This window comes from Thamnophis sirtalis, unplaced genomic scaffold, assembly GCF_051295495.1.
Source record: "Thamnophis sirtalis isolate CommonGarterSnake01/CBP01778 unplaced genomic scaffold, rThaSir2_p1.2 scaffold_7, whole genome shotgun sequence".
In the NCBI taxonomy this organism is placed as follows: domain Eukaryota; kingdom Metazoa; phylum Chordata; class Lepidosauria; order Squamata; family Natricidae; genus Thamnophis; species Thamnophis sirtalis.
The window spans coordinates 56,649,185-56,672,492 of record NW_028261387.1 but is presented as its reverse complement, the minus strand read 5'-3'; the positions used below and the strand labels follow the sequence as shown (position 1 = coordinate 56,672,492).

Here is a 23,308-nt window from a genome sequence, read left to right as displayed (position 1 = left end):
TTTCAAATTAGTTTTTTTGTTCTAGGCATATGCTATTAACTTATTATGAGATAAAGTTTAAGTATGTGTTTTAAGAAAGAAAAACAGTTCACTGACAGGTATCACGCTTAGTTAAACAGCAAAGTCCATGGCTCTTTCCTCTCTTTAAAATGTCAGCCTATACATCAGATAAGTAATATGAACCCTGATGGAACTAATTCTTGCTGCAGTTTCTATTATTCCAATTATTGTTTACTGGCAGTTATTAATCCAATTCTCAACTGCAAAATGAAGTATTCATTATTTATTATTAATACTGCATTGTTTGCTAATTCTGAAAAAGTCAGCTAAATGGCTCTAGAGAATGTAAAATACTGTCGGGGAATGTTATTTTCAGGTATCTTTCATTTTACAACTTTCTACAATTCTTTATTTTAAGTGATTTTTTTTTGCCATCTTAGCATTTAATGAGACCTCAGAGGTTTTCTTCCCACTATTATTTGTTTGAGAATATTACAGAAATTCTTTTCAGACAATGACAAACTCACCAACTAAACCTGCTCCTCCTCCTGGGCCTTTTACAAGGATGTGATATATAGAAATTTGTTCTGCTTTTCATAGCTCTGAACTAAATTTCACTTGCTAATTGCTGCTGGTCAAAGGGACAATTTGAACATTATTTCAAAATCTGAGAAAACTCACATTCCCCCCCCCTGCCAAAAACAAATATGAATAAAAATTCCAGATGCTTCAGTCACATTTTTGAAAAGATCAAACTATTTTTTTTAAACGTATTTCATGCCAGGTTCTTTGTTGACCAAATTTATAGAAACAACTATCATCTTAACTAATATTCCTGAAATGAAACACTGCATATATGAAAGTTGATTTAAAATATTGCTGAGTATAAAGTAGTTTTATGGCTAGGGAATTTATGATGCAATTTAATCTCCATACAAGCAAAAATACTAATTCAATAATATTTAAAGGCTTACGCTTCAAAATGACATTGTACTCATAAATCAAGCACAATATTTTTTCATGAAAATACATTACCTGAGAAAATGAAAATGAAATCAAGTACAGATTTCTTTTGAAGACATGGACTTAACCGTTGCAGACAGAATTCTTTCAAAGTGGTTTCAGAGACTAAGATAAAGATCCCCTCTGTCCCCGCCATACAGTGGCCAATTGTATATTGCCAGAAAAGGAACATATAACTGAAACAAATGAAAGGACATGGAGATTTGCATTCATATATAGAATTATGCAGCTAGACAACAACTTGCTGTGCGGGGTTTTGTGCAAATTAGGATGTATAGTTATTTGCAATTAAAAAGCATGCACCTAAAGGGTGGTGCTAAAGCATTCTTTTATTTCTATCTGCATATTTCTAGTTTTTCTTTCTTGTTTCTTTCACGTAGGCATAGATTATTCCTTCTGTTTGTGATGAAAATATGGATGTAGGAAGAAAAAATAATCCACAGGAAGTCTAGGGTGACAGGAAATATTACTCAATTAATGGCACTCTGATATTTTAGACCATGAAAATGCTTACAAAATGATTGCTATGAGGATAAGGCACAACATACATGTTAGGTTAACCAATTCCCACCCACACAGAGGGAAATTAGTGTGGCCCAAAGGCATTTTGGTTACTTTTTGTGAAATATAAATTGGTCATGTAAAGCATATAAATTGCTCTGTGATTTGACAGCTTCCTAAGGAGATTCGTGTTGCTTACTCTTGTTGTAGTTCTGTCCTGGATAAAGATGAACAAGTAATATGAGGTAAAATTATTTATAGAAAGAAAATTTAACTGTGTAAGTTGGTATACTCCATGGGAACATTCTAGTTTTCTTAGTATTGCTGACTAAGTCGTTGATTACAAGAAAACAAAGTAAGATATATATATTTCTCCCAATTAGGGATCTCTTTGGACCTCCATTTATTCTGGGTAAATTCAACTGCTATAAGGAGACAGCTGTGTCTGATTCCATATTTTGAATGTTGTTTCTGTGTTGTTGGCTGAATAACATCCTTTCCTTAATCTAATATATGGTGTAGATTCTGTTTGAGTGATCTATAGTATCATAACTCCATGAACCCTGCATGTACTTGCCTTCTTGATAGCAGAAGTTGTGCTGTGTCCTTATTCCAGAAAATAGCAACAGATACAGAGAAGGATCTGCACATTTCTCCCTAAAACTAATGTCTAGATGGGAATATATCCAATATTCTTGGCAGGAAGAACAGTGGAAAGAGCTCTCCCAAAGCAGCATGACCTTGAGGAGAGCCAAAAGAAAAGCTGAACAGAAATTCTGTCTGACCCAGGGAACTTTGAGACACACACCTCCTCTGGCAAATTTTAGTTTGGAACGAGGGCTGTTTTCCCCCGTTAAGCAATAAAATGTTACACAATTTATTCAGTACAGCAATCAACCCTTACATCCAGTGTTAATTTTAGGTTTCCCAAATATTGAAAGAACAGCAGGATTTCAACACTGGAGCGCACTGTCTTGTGAAACGTTTGTTTCAGGCTTCAAATGTCCATGTATGTTGTATGTCAGGTCCAAACTCTGAGAAGTCCAAGCTCAGCAGACAGATCATTTGTCAAGGCATGACCATATGAGCTGATGAGAGGTCCTTCTGGAAATACGGAAGACCTTTTGTGATAAAATGTGTTGTGTTAAAATGGATAGAAAAACTTATTCTTTTTCCTGAGCCATTTTTAAAATTATCATGTACTTGACGAAAATCCAGCCTACTCTGTGCTACTGTAATGTATCTGAAATTTATACTCATTTTACTATACAATAAAATCTTTTAGGCTCCAGTCTACCGAAGTGATAAACACAACCTTTTCAGAATTTCACCTTATGGACTTTCACCTGAATCTAACAATGTAATACATTAATGCCATGTGTTTGCAGAATCTCTTTGTCCACCAATGTTCCAGTTTCTTCCAAATTACCACCTTCCAGATTCTGTCCAACCATATTCAGACTGGCAATATAAAATTTTTTCCACCCTGCAACTATTTTTAATCATGTGATTGCTGATAGTAGTATGATTCTGTTTGTCAATGTATATTAATGTTCTAAGCAGACTCTTGTTCTGGTGGCATTTGGTCCATTTTACACCATTTATTTCAACATGCCTTTGTCAGAATCAGTGGAACTAATGTAAAAGCCAGGATTTAGCTTAATCTGTCATCTTTTACTATTTGTTTGTCAAGTTTGGGCTGAAGTCTCTTTAAGCCTTTTGTGCACAAACCTTTTGAGATAACCCAGTCTGACTTGCTCCTTGAATTACTCATTCAGGCTGAAGAGGGTTGACTTTTCACCCACTAACCTTTCACTCACTAAAGCCACTTGCCTTCTGGTGCTTTCCAAATCTAGGAAGTTGAGATGGATTTAGGCTCAAAGTATTTTGAAATTTAAAGAAATGAAATTTTGTTTGGCTAAAACCTCCTCTGGTGACATGGCAAAACTCTGCAAATATTGTCACCCTCAACCTTTGAGTTTATTTGCATGTTATAAGTTGGAGTTTCAGAATTCTTTAATGTTGTAATGAACTAGAAGATACAACATGGCAAACCTGCCAGAAAGTATTCATTCTCCCTGGGTACTTTAGTCAAATGTTAGCTGATGTGCATTTGAATAAACAAAAAATGTTCTTCTGTGAAATGGAAGACAAACAACTTCTAGGCTTCTTGTTTTAGACTTTCAAAAAGGAATTGTACCAAGTCTATTCATTTTGCTCTGGCATGAACTTACCACAGAGAAGGAAAAAAACACAGAATGTAACCCAAAATGTAATATTTGTCCCTTTGAAGGAAAGATATATAATGTAGAGCAAAATTTGGAGAGCTTGGTTTCCAGTAAAAATTGGCGACATAATTTGTCACCCAAATTAATTTAACTTTTCAAGCTTTTAAATCATGTAACACTTTTGAAGTGTCAATCTTTCCTTTGGAAGATGAGATTTAGAATAGCTATAGCATTGCCAATTTTAAAGTAGTGAGCAGTCCTTACAAAGTAAACATTTGCCAAAGAAGAATTGGAAGAAGGTGCTTGGAAATAACAGGGTTAAGGCTCTTAAACCATTAGCCAGGCCTTGTGTTCTGATAAAAATGATAGCTTTTGTTTGGGGCAAGGGGATGTATCTAGGGAAGAAAAGGAAAGGAGATTATAAGTATTTTGAAATAAGGGACACAGTGGCTCAGTGGCTAAGAAACTGAGCTTGTTGATCACAAGGTAGGCAGTTCAGCGGTTTGAATGCCTAGCACTGCATAACAGAGTGAGCTCCTGTTACTTGTCCCAGGTTCTGCCAACCTAGCAGCTCGAAAGCAGTAAAAATGCAAGTAGAAAAATAGGGACTACTTTGGTGGAAGGTAACTGCAGTCCCGTGCACCTTCAGCATTTCGTTATGCCGACCACATGACCATGGAGTCATCTTTGGACAGTGCTGTCTCTTGAGCTAAGAAACAGAGATGAGCACCACCCCTACATGTGCAGGGAAACCTTTACCTATTTTGAAATATATTAATATAAGCATTTAGAAAGCCACATTTTTCTAAAGGATGTCATTTTTGGAGCCAGTCAAATCCTAGGTGTGGGGCAAATATTTCAAAATGGAGCAGTAAGAAAGAGGAGGTACAACTCCATGGTTCCATGAGTTGACATGGTTTAATTGATCGAAACCAGACCACATGCATCCTGTTGATCTTGGGGGATAGATAGAGCAGTTGGAAAAATCTCCCTGTAAATAACCAGGAAAGTGAGAAGTGGAAAAACACAAGATCTCTATATACCTTTACACACATGGAGGGGTGTATAGAAGCCTACTTTGAAAATACATATGCTTATTGATCCAACTGATTAAAATTCAAACTTTCAATCAAGGAATCCTTCCTCTAATGAAAAATTCCATTAAACAGAATGCTAGTTTCTAAAAAATGGAAGTAACATTTAACACTATTTTGCATTATTATATCATTTGTGTTTTAGTTTTGTAGAACACCACACTACTGAGATCCTAAATTTAATGGCATCTTTTATTCCTGTTTCAGTGGCAAATGAAATGCTGCTCATGTGATTCCAGAACCCCTCATGCATACAATAGTCACCGGGTGGAAAATGTTCTCTCTTCTACAGGACACAAGCGGTGGTGGCAATCTCAGAATGGTAAGTCGCTGATTTAGAGTGGAGGAAAAGAAAGAGAAAAGGCTGATGTGGACATGCTGTAAAGTAGAACAATGATTTGAGAGGGACAAGGGTTGTGTGGATTTAGTAAATAGGGCTTGAGTTTTAATAGATTATCTGCAAAAAGGAAATAAATGATCTAGCTTTTATAAAAAGTCCTTAGTTTCATAATCTTCATGGCCCACTGTTCTGATAATTGCTTTTTTTTGTCTCCTCAGATGTGAAACATGTTTCTCTCAAACTAGATTTAAACAATAAATTTCATCTTGCTAGTCTCCTGCTGGACTTCAGGGTATGTGCGTAGTTCTTCTGTTTCTTCTTGGGGAAATAAATTTTGATTCAAATGGCCTTTGCAAGCCAGTAAGAGTTTTGATCTCAACTGTTAGCTTGTCTGGGTTCTGTGGATCAATCACACAGATGAAATCCTCTCTCCTATTTCTTGTTAAGAGTAGAGAACAAGACTACTGAATTCTGGTTATCTCTTCTTTCCTCTGTCTCTTAAGAGTCCTTTGCCAGGGGGCATGGTGATTGAGCGTTCTACTGATTTTGGCAAAACCTGGAAGATCTATCAGTACTTGGCCACAGACTGTTCTACTACTTTCCCCCGGATTCCCAAGGGCTTACCTCAGAAGTGGCAGGATGTCCATTGCCAGAACATACAGAGTCAACATGGACAACCTCAGAATGGGGGAAAGGTATTGTAAATGCAGTACTTTTGGGGCTAAGATTACAGGGGATTTATTGATCTCCAAGTTACACTTTCATATGTATGTGTGTATGTACTATATAGGGTCATGGTGGGTCAGTGGCTAAGACACTGAGCTTGTCGATCAGAAAGGTCGGCAGTTTGGCAGTTTGAATCCCTAGTGCCGCGTAACAGAGTGAGATCCCGTTACTTGTCCCAGCTTCTGCCAACCTAGCAGTTCGAAAGCATGTAAAAATTGAAATAGAAAAATAGGAACCATCTTTGGTGGGAAGGTAGCAGCATTCAATGCACCTTCAGCATTTAGTCATGCCAGCCACATGACCACGGAGACATCTTCAGACAACACTGGTTCTTTGGCTTTGAAATGGAGATGAGCACTGCCCCCTAGAGTCAGGAACGACTAGCACATATGTGCAAGGGGAACCTTAATATTTACCTTTTTATCTACTGTACACACACACTATGCATCACATTAGTTTACAATACTACATGCACTTACATACTGCTGCATCAAATTCCAGGCAGTTGAGAAGAACCATGCAATTAAAACTGTAACAAAACCACGAGGAATAACTGGTTCACAGTCTTGGGGCAACCATCCAGAAGTATTGCCTCTAGATTTTCAGTTAATTTATTCAGTTTGAAAACAGCCATCAAGCAGGCCTCATTCTTGCCCTATGAAAGGAATTGCTTTTCCTTATCCAGGGGTGTAGTTTTGTTATTCTAGTCAGAGTGAGAAACAACCTAGAACTAAGGAGAAGTTTCCTAAGAGTGAGGGCAATAAACCTATGGAATAGCTTGCCTCCAGAAGTTGTGGGTGCTCCATCACTTGAAGTTTTTTTTTAAAAAAAGACTGGACAGCCACTTGTCTGGAATGGTATAAGGTCTCCTACTTGAGCAGAGGGTTGGGCTAGAAGATCTCCAAATCCCTTCCAACTCTATTATTCTATGTTCTATGAATCTTGTGACTGTTTGGAAGCCGCTTTCTGCAAATCGCTCGTGCCATTCATTTTACAAGCCATGCAATTTGCTGAATGAGGCTTCTTATGATAATGAGAATCAGATGCTGGCCTGGAGAACAACTGTGGGATGGCTTGGAGAATGGTGCTTGTTCCTGAGAATTGGGGGGAAAATGGATGAAGATGGATGGGACACAATTTTGCACTGTGCTGGTGGGCTGGGCAGGCAGCTAAGGTATCTCAGGCCATGTCTTTTCTGTCACATTATTGGACTGGATGGGCAGCTGAGTCTTCCAGGGGTGGCTTTGGTTTGTAGCAGGATCCCAACTTGCAGACAGCCTGTGCTGGAGCTTCAAGCACCTCACTCACCCCTATGAGGCACCTTAATACTCCTTACCTGGGATTCCATCCACATAACGATGTGCAATTCTTCCTCACTGATCACAAGTAGGAATGTCAGAATGTCAGGATTGTGACATCTCACTTAATGACTGTTCATTCAGCAACTAAGATTCCAGTCCCAATTGTGATCATAACTATCTCTTAAGGCAGTGGTTCCCAAACTTGGCAAATTTAAGACTTGTGGACTTCAACTCCCAGAGTTCTCCAGCCAGAAGAGCTAGCTGGAGAATTCTGGGAGTTGAAGTCCACAAGTCTTAAAGTTGCCAAGTTTGGGAACCACTGTCTTAAGGAATAGAAACAAGGGTTTGTAAAGCTAAAATAATGAGTAAGTACAAAACTTTTTAGTTTGTTTAATGGTAAGGGAGATCATTGAATAGGATTGATTGGATAACTGACATTAGCGTATATGACCAATTGCAATCAGTTGCCATTGTTTAGAATTAGAGTTTATCAAGCCATCTCATTAATAACTTTTATAAAAGCAGGATAGTGGAATTCTACCTATGATTTTAATAATTTGTCTGTCTTTTTTTTCTTATAAGATTAAGTTCAACCCTGTAGACCTTGCATCAGGGATGATGACATCTCAAAACCAACGGATTAACAGTGAGTTTGTTTTTTTAAGTTAGTTTGGTTTGATATATGGCAAATGGTGGCTTTGAGATTTATTGGAATATTACAAGAAGCAGAACGCTATGTTGTTGTGTTGAAATTGCTTATGCCTTAACTGTAGTACCTAAGACGAATACAATTTTTTCCCTAACTTCTTAAGATGGGATCACAGTTAGGTGGTAAGGCATCACTTAATATGTATTGAAATAAATATTGTATATAATATTATTGCCTAAAATAAGAGATTAGGTATGATAAAGTCTTGCCTATATTTTTAGAAGTTAACATTTTCTGGGTAAAATTGTTATATTTTGTTTACACATTTGGATAAAAGAATTCTGATGAAGTTATGATTGAAACATGGCAGTACCATGTTTTCAGTTTGGCTTTCTCGTATTTTTGTGTTTCCTGTCCCTCCAACAAATGGGCATTCACAACGACAGCCTGCAGAAGTTTGTGCATTCCTCTGAGACTCTTATGGAGCTAATCAAGCATCCAAGGAAACACTTTCTTTTAATTTTATGGGTAAATAGATTGAATCTGAGTGTAGGAGAGTTAACTAGATTTCCTTTAAGAAGATTTTTCCCTGTAGGAAAACTGGGAAGAGGTATGATGGCTGACAACCTAAGATGGATCTAGATTGTGTTATCTGGTGAACATTTTTATTAGTTTTGATAAACAACGTTTGTGGGTGAATCCCACAAATAGTCTAAGGGGACTGAGCAATGTCCACATTTGTCTAAACAGAAAGAAAGGCCACTGTCAGTCTAAAAGAGAGAATGTTAGCTCTTCCCTTATTTCTAAACAGAGGTAGTTTAGATTTGAGAGGTATGCAGTACATACAAATTAAGCTAATGTCACAACTTGCAAACATTTTCAGTAAACAAAAACAAGTCTTTAAAACGCCTTGAAACACTGTGATTCAATGGCATTGGGGGGGACGGACAGCTTGGCCCTAGTATATAACAATAAGGGATGGGCTGCCAAAGACACAAGGTGGTTACCAACTGGTATGGAGTCGAATTGTTGTTGACTGTGTATCCATCGGCTGTTGGTGATCGGTGGTAGCACAGCAATGATAGATGAAAAAAAAATCTTCAAATTAATTTTGACTCCTTGTGATTGTTTCTTAACAGTTTTCTTGGCAGCTTTTTATAGAAGTGACTTGCTAGCTCCTTCTTCCTAAGACTGAGAATAGTGGCTGGCTTAATATTACTCAGCTGACAGAACTAGAAGTCTTAATCCCTACTCATTTTTGCAATGAATGCGGGTGGTGTTAAAAATAATCCACAGCTGGATACACCACTGTTGCGATTACCAAATTTTTCGGCATATAAGATGCACCGAGATTTTGAAGAGGTAAATTAAAAAAAAAAGTTTTTTTCACTCTGCAGACCTCCCAAACCCTCTGCATGCCTCATTTTTTTGTGAAAAACAGGATATGCAGAGAGTTTGAGGCCTGCAAAGTGCTCCTGAGGGGCTGGGGGGGGGGGACAAAAATGAGCAAAAACGCCCTCCCTAGTCCCTAGGAGCACTTTGCAGGCCTCCCAAACCCTCTGCATGTTGATTTTTGTGAAGGGGGCGGGGTTTCAGGAGGCCAAAAATGCTGCATTCAGTGTATAAGATGGACCCAGATTTTCACCCTCTTTTTTTGGGGAAAAGGTGCATCTTATACTCCAAAAATATGGTAATTTCTAAACAGACAGAAGAATCAGGGAGTAGGCAAAAGAATTCAATCTTCAAGTTTTAAATTATAGTTGTAAAACTAGATTGTGAGAACCAAAAATGCTGCTTGATGTCTTAATAAAAGAGGGAAAGCATCAATATGTGGTGTTGCATTGTGTTTTGCATCACATTCTGTAAACACACAAAAACATATGTGATATGCACCACCAGCTATTTCCTGCATAGCCGTGTGCATGGATTGGGCCTATTTAAGATAAGGAATGTTGGGCACACACAGTATTATATACTATTATAAATATACCAACAGCTATTTTAAACTCACTTTAATACCCTTGAAAAAGCTTTTCTTCGAAGCAATATTGCTTGTTTATTTGTGTTTGTTTGTTTATTATATTTATATGCCGCCCTTTCCCCCCGAAGGGGACTCAGGGCAGCTCACAACTCAAACCAGGGAAGGGGGATACAGACAAAAAATTAAAAAAACGAAACATAACAATGCATAATTTAAAACACACAACAGTCATACCATTCGAGACGGGGGTAACAGCTCTTTAGCCCGAGGCCTGTCGGAACAGCCAGGTTTTAAGGGCTTTGCGGAAGGCCTGGAGGGTGGTGAGGGTTCGAATCTCCACGGGGAGTTCGTTCCAGAGGGTCGGAGCAGCCACAGAGAAGGCTCTCCTGGAGCCATGGGCATTGCTTGGACATACATGCATATGTGCCATATTTATTTTTGTGTGTGAGATATATAAGTATACCACACTTACATACATGCATACGTACATACATGCTTGCATACATGGCTGTTGAGATTCAAAAGTGATCCCATTCTTTCTCCCAAGAATTGTTCCACAAATAATACTAACCTGGCTGTCCCTGTCCCTATGGTCATTGATGACACAGCTAAAGACCCTAGGTTTCATTTTGCTACTTGTGCCAGCATTCTATTTTTTTTCTCCCTTTTTTCTCCCAAATAGATTTGGCTGAATTCACCAACCTGAGAATCAACTTCACACAGCTGACCCATTTTCCACATCAGGGATACCGCTTACCCAGTGCTTTCTATGCCTTAAATGAGATGCAAGTGCAAGGCAGCTGTTTCTGCCATGGACATGCAGATCGCTGTGCTGCCCCTGATGCCTCTTCTGCAGAGCCCAGGGCTATGGTGAGTGAGAGAGGGAGGGAGGGAGGGAGAGAGAGAGAGAGGGAGAGAGGGGGAGAGGGGGGGAGGGGGGAGAGAGAGAGAGAGAAAAGGCTTTGTTTTTTTGAAATAATTTTATTAAACTCATCATAGTATAAAATACAAATGAATATGAAAATAATGGGAAAATGGGGGGGAGGGAAAGGGGAAAGAGAGAAATGTATGGTGAAGGAGAAAAAGAAAGAAAAGTATTGACTTCTGAGAACTGAAGAAGCTTCTTGGATGAGAAGTGAAACATCTTCAAAGAAAAACCAGAAAGTCCAGTTGCCCCTTGAAAAAAAAGCACCTTTGGGACATTGACCCCGCTCCCCCAAAAAATCTAAAGCACAACATCCCGAAGTGGTTTCCAAGCAGAAACAAAATATATTCTTTTCTTTTATTAGAGCAGGCAATTTAGCCATCTATGTTAATTCCATCAGTTTTTCCAGTCATTCATCCATTGTTGGTCTGTATAACTTTCTGGGTTCTCATTTCATTTTAGTGAGTCTGTGCTGCAATCCGATCTCTTTAGTGACAGATATGGTTCTACAAGTTTCTGCAGGTGTGCACTAATGTGCTAGAAATACTTTGTGTTTTTGAAAAGCAGAGAGAATTCCCTGCACTGTGCAGTGTCAAATTGTCAGAGGGATAGTTTTTTTCTGTCTATATGTTTTAAGATTGATTTCAAAAACAGTTTAGCCCAGTGTAGGGGTTAGTCTGATTCAGAATGCATTTCTGACTGTCTTAAAGCTTTGTGCCCACCAGTTTAGCTGGACTTCTGCCTTGACTTTCCTGGTGCCAGGGTTTAGACAAAAGTTCAAGTGCTTGTTTAAAATTTAATTTATTATACAGTTGAACACAGACATCTAGAAAAGACAGGAAATCGGAAACTGGTACCTGCAGGGAAGAGACTTACCTGCTTTCTTTACCCTTCACTCAATAGCAGTTTCTTATACTCAGTGTTTATGGTTTGGGGCAAGAGATGAGGAGAATTCAATTTCTAGCCAGGTTGGAAATGCTCCAAAGAGCATCAAGGTGGGCAAACTTTAAGCTTACCAAAGTGTGTTAGTATTGTAAGGAAAAATTAAAGGGGGGTGGGTTGGGACCACCCCCCTGACCTGCCCGTTCCTTCTTACTGGTTTGCAGCTGCTGCTGACATTCTGGCTTTAACACTGACAAAAATCTTTATAGTTTAGTCTTGCATCAAATTGGTAAAGGTCAGAAGCAGAAAAGAAAGTTGGAAGGAATCTGAGTAGATGTAGATATCTGCAAAGGCTCCCCTACTAAAAGATCTCTATATAATTAGTGGTTATCTTGTTCGTATGCTCCTTTTTCTTTCTTTCCGCCATTTCACATTATGGTCAGAAGGACAGAAGGAACATTAGCGAGACAAGATGGTAGGCTTCTTACTGGAAGAACCTCAAAATTCCCCTTCATTTAGTAGCTTTTTGAATCAGCACTACTGAGGGGAGTGCATATTTTTTGTTTCCCTCGTTAGGTATGAACTAGGCTTGGTAACAATGCCTTCTAGGGCTAAATAGTTTGGCATTCAGAGATAAATATGAACTGTGAGAAACAGCATCTGACTTACACAAAAAGCTCTTTGTAATAGCATAGGCAGAGCTGGAAAGTAATCTTGCAAACAAGCCAAAATGGAACTTGTTCTCTGCCAAATTAGGCTGAAAGAGACACAATGTAAGGAAGAAATGACTGTGAGAAACAACTACAGGACAACAGCAGCAGCTGTCATTCTATTAAAACCAGGTTTTCTTTACATTCTAGGTCCATGGGCGTTGTATATGCCAACACAATACTGCTGGGCCAAACTGTGATCACTGTGCATCTTTTTACAATGATCAGCCATGGAAACCTGCTGAAGATGATAATCCTAATGAATGTCATAGTATGTATGCCTATCTGATTTCCCAGGAAAATATTTATTTAATAAAGCTTTCCAAAAATAAAGATATTTAGTATTCCTAAATATATTGGCACACGTTATAATTTCAGAAAACTTTGCAAGTATTACTTGTATGATTTACAGAATCAGAAAAAGGGAAGATCAGGAAAAGATAACTGAACATAGATATAACCAACATTTAAAACTTTCAGAATGCTGAGATATATTAGAAAAATATGTTCAGAAAACCTATTAGAGTAGTTACATTAATTACAATATATATTTCCTTAGTGATTATTGAAAAAGGAATGAATAGGTAAAAGTTAGAAATCAACAAAATGCACCTGTTAGTTCAGTAGAAACACAAATTCAAGTTAGGTGCTTAAAACAATCACCAAAAATTGGTACCAAGGATTAAAACATGTGAATGTATGTAAAGTTATACATATTTTAATAAATGTATTTATTGTAGGGTTATTATATTTAGCTGCAACATTCTAGATAAGCATAAGATGGCAACAGAGATTTCTGTATATGGGCTTCAATCTTGTGTGATCCAGATATCTGTAGCCTAGATCTAATAACCCTAATACATAGATTTTTCTCTGATAGTTTTTTTTTAGCTTCTATTATTGATAAAGAGACCAAAGCGCCATCTAGTGGTAAAATTGAAAAGTTAAAAACACCATTCTTTTTATTCAGCATCACATGAGTTGTTACTTTCTTTTCTCTTTTAGGATGCAATTGTAATGGACATTCCCACAAATGCCATTTTGACCAAAGTGTATATCAAGCAAATGGGGGAAAGAGTGGGGGTGTATGTGAAGATTGCCAGCACAACACAGAAGGGAGGAACTGTGAATTGTGCAAAATAAACTTCTTTCGTAACCGGCGGTTTGATCTTGGCCATCCAGAGGTCTGTCTCCGTAAGTGATACTTAAGCCTTCTTTCAATTTCATAACACATTTCCCCAGAATAGGTTTTATTGATAAAAACTTCAAAAAAACCCACTTACTTTTTATTGCTTTATAAGTTCTTATTTAATTATTCAAAGCAAACAAGCAAAAGAATGGCAAAGGAAATAGAAATATAAAATTCTAGGAAGTTCTTGGCAAAGTGATTTTTTTTTCTCTTAAGTAACTCTGTAGAAACCTGAATACTGAAGGTTGCTGATAATATATTGAATTTGTGATGAGAATCCACTAATTGCTTCTTTCTGAAGACAGTTTTCAGATTTTCTTAGGAAATAAGGATGATTTGAACTGAATTAAGCCTGAAAAATAAATACAGTCAAGATTCCTTCTATATATTCCTGTTTCTTTTTCTTTCACCTTTCTTCTTTAGAACAAATTTTAGGTTAGTTTAATTGTTGATGAGGTTTTTTAGGGGGAAATTTTGTTTTTATTTTTCACTTTTAGTATCCTGCTTTGTTGGTCGCATAACAGAAAAGTATTAGTTTCCTTTTGCTCCAATTCAGCTCCTTGCTAAAAAAATTCTATCGCAAAACAAAATGAATTCAAAAATACCCTGGCCTAATTTGAGAAATGTGGTGCACCAATTACAATAAAAGAGAGAGGAAACCAAATGTAGTTACTGTCCACTGACTAACTTGTGAATCCCATTTATTTATTTATTCATATGCTGTTTCCACTCCAACAGTATGGGCCAATTTTAAATCACTATCATATAGATCACTACTGGTTGTTCTTAACAGTAACTAAGAATAGTTGCAGAATGGAGTGGAAACACATCAGGCAAGAGGAGTGTGAATCACCAGCATTCCTGCAAATTGGCTAATTCTCCCCAAAAAGGGAAATGTGTAATAAAATGTATTTTATGTTGCCAACTCAGTCCTGCTTTTATTACGGATCTAGATGGGCTCAGGATCATAATCCATTTTGCCATTGGTCACCTGCCTACTTTGCTTCCTTTGTTAGTTTTTTTAAAATTAAGATTAGAAGTTTTAAAGAAGAGATTAGATAACCATTTGTCTGAAGTGGTTTAGGGTTTCCTGCCAAAGCAGGGGGTTGGACTAGAAGACCTCCAGGGTCCCTTCCAACTCTATTTTTTATTCTAGAAGATACACGAAGAGTAACACTACTGCACTCTGGAATGCATATTATAATATCAGTAAATCTTTATCAATGATAAGTGAAACATCTTTGGCTCTATTTCAATTCATTATTATTGTCTATGTTTTGGTCTGCAAAGCTTGAACATGTTCCATATCAGAGTTGGGTTTTTTTTAAAAAAATACAAGAATATGCAGTCACATTTACACCTTAGAAGGGCAAGTAAAACAATAAAGGGATAAATTAAGAGAAATTAAGAATAATAAATTCCCATATAAAATTCCAAACTGTTCTTTAGTTTGATGTTGTTTCAATGATAGGGCTGCAATTTCTAAAAAAAGTTATAGTTTTAACTTCTTTCTTTTCAGCTTGTGAGTGTGATCCAGATGGCACCGTTCCTGATTCTAGCTGTGATCGCATGAATGGTCGTTGCGTCTGTAAGGACAACGTGCAAGGAGACCGTTGTCATCTTTGCAAACCTGGATTTACTCAGTTGACCAACTCTAACCCCAAAGGTTGCAGAGGTAGGTTGAAGCCTGAAATAGATCAAGAGGATTTATTGCAATCTAAATGACTTGAATCATTTCATGGGGTGGCATTAGAAGACATGACAAACCAATACGCCCACATTTTGCCAAGATGCTGGCCTTATCCTCAGCATATGATATAAATAGTATAATACTGATCACTTGTGTGTTACAAATGTACAGTATGTGGAGAAAGCTTTAAGACTTATAAATCTTTTCATTAGGAACAGAAGGAAAATAATTTCATGGTTCAAATTTTAAGATGTAGTACCCCAGGAGATATCAGGAGGCATGTAAGGTTTAGGTTATCCTATGAATTACTGACAAAAGGAAGTTGTTGAGTCTTCTATTTATTAATGTTAAAATCTAGAGTGACTTGGATTTGTTTCCAGCATTAGATAAAATACAGACACATTCCTTATAGAATGTTCTGTATATTTTAAAAAGTACAGTTCTTTATTGGGGAGAAATTGACCCTTTTGATTTCCCTTTTCTATATTTTCAGTTATTTTTAGCTCATTGGCAGTTTAGAAAGTTAAAATAGGCGAGATTAGAAAATTAAATTTTGCTTATGAGATTGTGTGTACTCCCTTAATGAGTTTGCAATTATATGATAAATATAGAAGGAACTGTGGATACTGAAGCCCACTTCAAGAAAAGATGACCTATTTTTTCACATAACCAGTTCAAATGATTAAATTGGAACTTTACACTAAACCAGCATGCTTAATAAGATTGTGAAAAGAAAAAGAAAGAGGAAAAGGCACAGATAGTTATTGGTTAATAACTACAACTGCACCTTAGAACATGAACACACACACACAGAGAGAAAGAGAGAGGGAGGGAGGGAGGGAGAGAGAGAGAGAGAGAGAGAGAGAGAGAGAGAGAGAGAGAGAGAGAGAGAGAGAGAGAGAGATGGAAGCAGGCAAAGAAACAAAAGTCATCCAAGAAAAAGGGAGAAAAGTGGAACCAACCTTCCAATCACCTTTGCAAGTGGCTGAGAGGACTGTAAATACCTGGAGGGAGTCAGATCAACATCTCCAGTAGAACCTGCCAATGCATGGAGTTGAAATAAGTAGACAGAGGCAGGGAATGTCTTGCTCAGCTTTGTTGTGCATAGATGGCTAATATAAATTCCTTGTTTGTAAATAATGTTCCAAAGGTGCTTTTCAAAAGGCAACTGGACTTTCTTGGTTTTTTCACTCCTAATCCAAAGCGAGATTCAATCAGAACTGAAGAAGCTTCCTTGGATGAGAAGCAAAATATTTTCAAGGAAAAAAACCAAGAAAGTTCAGCTGCCTTTTGAAAAGTACCTTTAGGACAGCCATGACCTGTATGAATGAGAATTTTCATAGACATTTGTAAATAATGGTTTGTAGCTTTCTATATTATATGAGCTCAAACAATTTTAACTTACTTAATAAACAACTCATGAAGAAATGTTCGAATTAGGCCATAGCTTCACCACCTTAGATTTGCAATAGACATTAAATCTAACCTTGAAGTGGTTTCGTCTTTTAAAATGTCAAAATTGCCAATTTTACTTACATTCATATTTGCAGATCCAGATGTTTCTTTGCCAGGTTTCAATAGTGAGAACTTGGATAAGTTTCAAGATGAGCTTCAGCTTGCTAAACTAATCTCACTTCTTACATGCAAATTTTAGAATGACTCTCATTCAAGCAGCATCAATCTCTTGTGCAAATGTTGTTTTGATTTGAACTTCAGTCAAGTCACAAGCAATAGCTATATGTGAGCAATAATTCCATTCTTCAGTTACTCCCCAAGAGATGGCAGTAAGCAACTGTTAAATTGAATAAGGCAAACAATAACATAAAATCCCAGAAAAAAAATTTCGTCTTAAAAGCCTGGCTTCCTATCTACCTTATTAATCTAAGGAAAAGGAAAAAAAATAGAATTTATACCAAGTTTCTGTCTAAATGTCATAATACAGTAACTGGTTAGTAGAGCATGAGTGCAAACATCCTTCATACTTATAGTTTGAAACTATACTCCAGATACCAACATTTATAATTCTTGGATTGGAGATTTCAGTATTTGTGTTTTATAATGGTTGTCTTCAACCTGCAGTGCAGGTTCCTGCTTTCCTCAGATTGAAGCTCCAGAAGTAGATGTAACTATTCTGGTTGTTTCTTTTGCTCAACTCCATATTTTATAGGTGAGCTGAAGCAAGAAATAATGTAGCTGGGGAAAAGGGGATCCTGGAGTCAATGTTCCTAATTTATTTCCTGGAAGAACTGCACAGCATTTTATTCCTCCATCAAACTGTTCTAATCCCTTTCCAAAAGGCATCTAAATTCATAGAAATAACTATGGTGCAGCAATGAATTTCACAAATTCAGTGCATGGAGCAATCAAGTAGGGGAAGGCAGCCTGAGACCTCTTTTGCCACCTTTGACTGGTGTACTCTATAATTTTGTCTCCTCAGTCTGATGCTATTGAGTGTCAAAAAGCTTTGATAACCCTTCTTCCTTCCAGCAGTTCTGACAAGGCAGCTGACTCTATTTTGTTTTTCAGAGTGTGCCTGCAACATGTTGGGCAGTCGCAGAAATGTACCCTGTGATGATGAAACTGGACGCTGTTTCTGCCTTCCTAATGTGGCAGGAGAGAAGTGTGATGAGTGTGCTGTGAATCACTGGAAAATTGCAAGTGGGGAGGGCTGCTGGCCTTGCAACTGCCACCCTCAGAATTCACTCAGCCTTCAGTGCAACAAGGTAGCCACTGCAAAGAAGAAAGAGAGCAACTGCTTTCAATTCGTGAGGGTGGGAAGGCAGAGAGGAATATGAAACCATCGCAATTCACAGCTCCATGAGCAGGGCACTCAACAGTCTGTTCCTGAGAGGAAGACACTGTTTTGTTCTTCTGCTACAGAAGCTTCTAGATGATGCTGAATCGTCCAGTCTCATCCACATAAAATTCACAGGAAGAAATGTTTTGAAAGGAGCACTCCTTTGAGGTTTTCCCATACTATCTTTCATTCTTTGTCTTTAGCACAGTTGTTCCATTGAGGGGTGGGAAATAGAATAGCTTCCTAACTAGAAGCCTGACATCTTAGAACATCTTTTCTTAAACTTTATTGTTTATGAGAGAGTGATGGAATGTCTAACAACCTTGGGAACATAAAGAAAGGAGGAAAGTATTACAGAGACGAATCCTCAGTTCTGGGGAATGAAAAGTGTGAGAAAGAGCCTAAGAATGCTAGGTATAAGTAGATCTGGAGAACTGTTTTGATAGGCCTTCAAGGTTCTGTGTCTCCTCAATCTGATACTATTACTAGAATAAAGATCATTCCAGAAATCAAGTGTTTCTTATTTCCTGCCAGTCCTAGGGGCTTGATACGTTTATTTATTATTTATTTATTTATTAATATAATTTATAGGCCGCCCAATCCTGAAGGACTCTGGGTGGCTTACAAAAAAAAGAAGAAAAGATAATAAAAAGAAAAGACAGATTTAAAATCATCACACATGCATTTGTTCTGTTTCTAGGAGTTTCTAGGAGCATTCAAACGAGATTGCTTCTGTTTTTTTTTTCGTCCTTGAGAAAAACCATGGAAGAACTGCTGGTGCCATCTGCAGCTCTGTACCTCAAATGGCAGCTTTGCTTTAGGTTATGTTACTGACGTTCCTAGCTGGAAGAATTGTGCTTGAACAGGCTTTGAATAACGCATCTGGAATTTGGGAGCCATTTAAAGCTTAGGAGCCACTTAACATTTAGATCTTCTACTGCCTTTCAAGTGTAGTGGAATTGTAATTCTCAGGAGGACTGGCTTCCAAAGACTGGACTGGCTAATTCTTAAATCAGCAATCCTACTTCAATATCCAGTTGACAAAATCTAAATTAATCTGAAAGATCTAGATTGTTGTGATGACTAAACTTTAAAACCAAGCAAGGATTTAGCTGCAGATGCCTCTTGTTCCAAAGCCAACACTAGGCTTGGAACAAGACTTTACCCACCAGAAGAGCCTACTTTCTTCTGTGTCACAGCTTGATCTCTATCTTTCAAGCCTCCCGTGGCCTGTTCTGTTCTCCAGATTATTGGACAAAGCTTTGTAGTTCTGTGTTGATGTCCTTTCCTCAGTGACATTTCTGCTTTTCTTTGTAGTTTACAGGGCAATGTCCATGCAGGGAAGGCTATGGTGGACTGACGTGCTCTGCTGTTGAAGTACAAGAATGTCCACACCAGACATTTGGAAATGTTAGGACTGGATGTAGAGGTATGGAAAGTTGGGAATATCTGCTTGGAGACTTCTGTATATCTTATTGCTAACCATCTGTCCTCAACATTAGGATTTTTCTGTTGACATCTGTTTCTGCTCTAATTCTTATCAGAGATTTGTAACCATTTCCTTTCCTTTTGACTTCCTCCTACTTGTTTAGCTTATATATTATTTTCTTAGTATTCCATATGATGGAAATTTAGTAAATATTTAATAACAAGTTTATCTATTCTAGTTTGGATATGAAATGAGAAAACACCCTTAAAGTATCATGTATAGGGGAGAGTTATCATGTATTTTTATCCACTCAGTCCTATCATTTTAAATTGTGCAAATTTTTAAAGTACTGTAAGCTGTCCAGAGAGGATTTTTCGAAGTTGGTCAACTTGAAAACACACACACACACACACACACACAAACACACACACACACACACACACACACCTCCAAGTAGTATTTTTGACTTCTGCTTCCTTTCTTCCTGTTTAGAAGGATTTCCTTCTCTGTAATGTGAATTTAACTGTAAAGTGAATTTAACACTTAGAAAGATAGATATGTTACATATTTTATGGATAATAAATTTTAGCATTTAGTCTCTGCATAATCCCTATTTTTTGGAATAGACAATATAATACTTATAGGAATGAAATATGCCTGTAGTTACTTCCTTTATTGGATTCTAGTTCTCTATCCAATTCAATTCAATTCAAACCTTTATTGTCAGAATACAACATGTGTACAATGAAATTGGCTGAGCGTCCCTTTGTGCAACCCCCCAACACAATACAACTCACAGTGAAAGACAAAAAAATCCCTAGCCCAGTGAATCCTACTAACAAACACCCAGTCCTATTGCACCATGTAAACGTATTGCACATCACATGGCCCTACAAGTCAATTGTACTATGTTGTTGTTGTAGTCAATTGTACTATGTTGTATTTTTCATTCAGGAGTTTGACAGCCCACAGATAAAAACTATCCCACCTAACTTAATTTCTTACATCTTTAATCATATAATATCATATATCATAATGTAAACAATACACTTATTGTACACTTATAATACAGTAAATAATACACTTATTATATAGTACCAATCTCCAGTATCATTTTAATTTTTAGTAATAGCCCCCTAGCCATTCCGATGGGAAAAACTGAAGGTTCATTTTAAATATTTCACAGAGTGTTCAAAAAGTATGCCCTGCAAAAAAAAAAGGGGGGGGGAGGAGACCCAATCTGATAGGGAGCAATCTGGAGGCTACACAGGTGGGTAGAAACATCCCAGTAAAGTAGACTAGAAACTGACTAGAACTCTGTTTTATTAAGATAGGCTATAGCAACAAAATCTTGAAAGCGGTTGTGGTTTTCTTTCTCTCCCTCACATATCCCAGGGAGTTAGGAAGAAAGGAATAGCCTGATTCTCTTCTCAATAATATTTCTCTTTCCAGAGCTTCAAGAATGCTTCCCCCCCCATTTTGTTTATGTTTCTGAATATTTGCTTGGCTGAATATTTCCATAGCTCTTTGTAGATAGATAATAACGTCATTGGTTTGTCTCCTGATAAAAATATGTTTTTGTGGATTAGCTTGCTCTCAGCTTGCTCCTACAAAATGCTCTCAGATGTTAAATGACCTGGCCGGCTTAGATGGTGATGATGCTAATGATAATGATGAATGAATCTACTGAAGGTTGAAGGCAATATATGAGAAGAAACCTCTAAGTAATTGTTGGTTGTTTTTTGGGGGGCTGTCTTTATAGATTGTGACTGCAATTTCCAAGGCACAGAGGTAATGGGCTGTAACAAACTGACTGGTAGCTGCCTTTGCCGCTCTGGGTTCGCAGGACCCCAGTGTAATCAGTGCCAACGGGGCTACTGTGGCAACTATCACCAGTGTGACGCCTGCCATCCTTGTTTCCAAGCCTATGATGATGATATTCAAAGGTTTGGCTTACGTCAGGCCTCCTTGAAAAATTCAACACAGCACTTGCAAGGAGGGACAATGACCTCTGGCTACAGTACCCACCTTTTAGAAATGGAAAGAAAAATGCAGCACATTCAACAGATGTTGGACAATCCCCGCATTACTGAGCAGGGACTGGATCAGGTGGCCAATGCCATTGCTACAATAAGGTAAGCTTGCTTTTTCTTTAGATTTGCCAGCACCAAAGAAGGAGTGACGACACCCCCCAATATATATATACACACACACACACACACACACACACACACACACACACACACACACATATATATATACATATATATACATATACATATACATATACGTATACGTATACGTATACGTATACATATACATATACATCATATACATATACATCATATACATATACATATACATATACATATACATATACATATACATATACATCATATACATATACATATACATATACATATACATATACATATACATATACATATACATATACATATACATATACATATACATATACATATACATATACATATACATATACATATACATATACATATACATATACATATACATATATAGTGTCACAACCCCTGGTAAGCCCCAATTATGGGAGGAAGCTAACTGCTTCCATCATCTGTCAATCGGCTCGTCACAAGAGTCCATCACGACAGAAACCCAATATTTTTACTGTTGCCTTTGCACAAATAAAACACACACACACACACACACACACACACACACATATATACACATACATACATACATACATACATACATACATACATACATAAAATAATGTTTCAACATTTGGGGTTCCACCACAAAAGCGCGTAGGACAAAATCGCGCTCGACAAAAGCGCGCTGTGACGTCATCACAGCGCGACGAAAAAGATCGAAAAAATGTAAAAATAAAGCTAAAACCTTCCCCTAACCCCCCCAAACCTAACCCTAAACCTAACCCTAACCCTAACTCTTAACCTAACCCTAAACCTAACCCTAAACCTAACCGTTAAAGTAACGAAAAACGTAACGCTAACCCTTATCCTAACCCTAACGCTAACGCTAACGCTCTAAAGCTAACCCTAACCCTTACCCTTACCCTAACCCTAACCCTAACCCTAACCCTTACCTTTATGTGAATCGGCTTGCTTTAATTTAATTTTTATTAATTTTTATTTGAATTTTTCGATCTTTTTCGTCGCGCTGTGATGACGTCAAAGGCGCGATTTTGTCGATCGCGCTTTTGTCGTCCGCGCTTTTGACGGGTCACGACATTTGGTTGTTAAAAGGAGTTTACTTGATTCCATTCAAACCCAAATTCACAAGCACTGTCTTTGTTATGGTTAGGGAAATTGTGTTGTGGTCCTCCGATGAAAAATGAAAATACAAATCACATAACACTCATTTGTTTCAGAGTTTATGAACTGTAAAACACTGCTTATAAATGAACTTCTTAAGTGCTCTCTAAATGAGCATAATTCTGAACAAAATGCTTCTTTATTTTCTGCCAACTTTAGCCTTTGTCTATTTACATGCAAAAGCTTTTGAACAGCAATTTTGTTTTTTCCTATGTTTACATCTTTCCCCAACTTTAATGCAAGATAGGTCTCTCTAATCTGTCAGACCAATCAAGAACTCCATGACTGTGTGATAGGTCCCTCCTCATGTTGCTTAGCAACTGCCTTTGGTTTTGGAGATAATATATAGTAGCTATTATGATTGATAAACAATGATAGTCATATCCTTTCTGGGTTTATCTACTCCTGCTATCTGAATTGGTGACTGTTACTATAGCTTGTGGGAATGAGTTCCAGCTACAGATTGTATGACAAAATGATTTCTTTTATCTGTCCATGTTATTCTAGGCTATCAGAGTGGTCT

The 23,308-nt window shown here is 37.5% G+C and overlaps 1 protein-coding gene across 1 annotated transcript in view; it reads left to right on the top strand.

Moving 5' to 3' along the window:
* The window catches only part of LAMB3 (laminin subunit beta 3), a 59,859-nt gene that overhangs the window by 17,245 nt on the left and 19,306 nt on the right, over positions 1 to 23,308 (top strand). Inside the window, exons 5-15 of the mRNA XM_087720125.1 lie at positions 5,054 to 5,168; positions 5,405 to 5,478; positions 5,690 to 5,881; positions 7,796 to 7,859; positions 10,526 to 10,713; positions 12,511 to 12,631; positions 13,366 to 13,554; positions 15,069 to 15,224; positions 17,766 to 17,962; positions 19,354 to 19,465; positions 21,228 to 21,600. Of these exons, the coding sequence (XP_087576251.1) occupies positions 5,054 to 5,168; positions 5,405 to 5,478; positions 5,690 to 5,881; positions 7,796 to 7,859; positions 10,526 to 10,713; positions 12,511 to 12,631; positions 13,366 to 13,554; positions 15,069 to 15,224; positions 17,766 to 17,962; positions 19,354 to 19,465; positions 21,228 to 21,600 (1,781 nt within the window). The remainder of the gene's footprint in view (positions 1 to 5,053; positions 5,169 to 5,404; positions 5,479 to 5,689; positions 5,882 to 7,795; positions 7,860 to 10,525; positions 10,714 to 12,510; positions 12,632 to 13,365; positions 13,555 to 15,068; positions 15,225 to 17,765; positions 17,963 to 19,353; positions 19,466 to 21,227; positions 21,601 to 23,308) is intronic.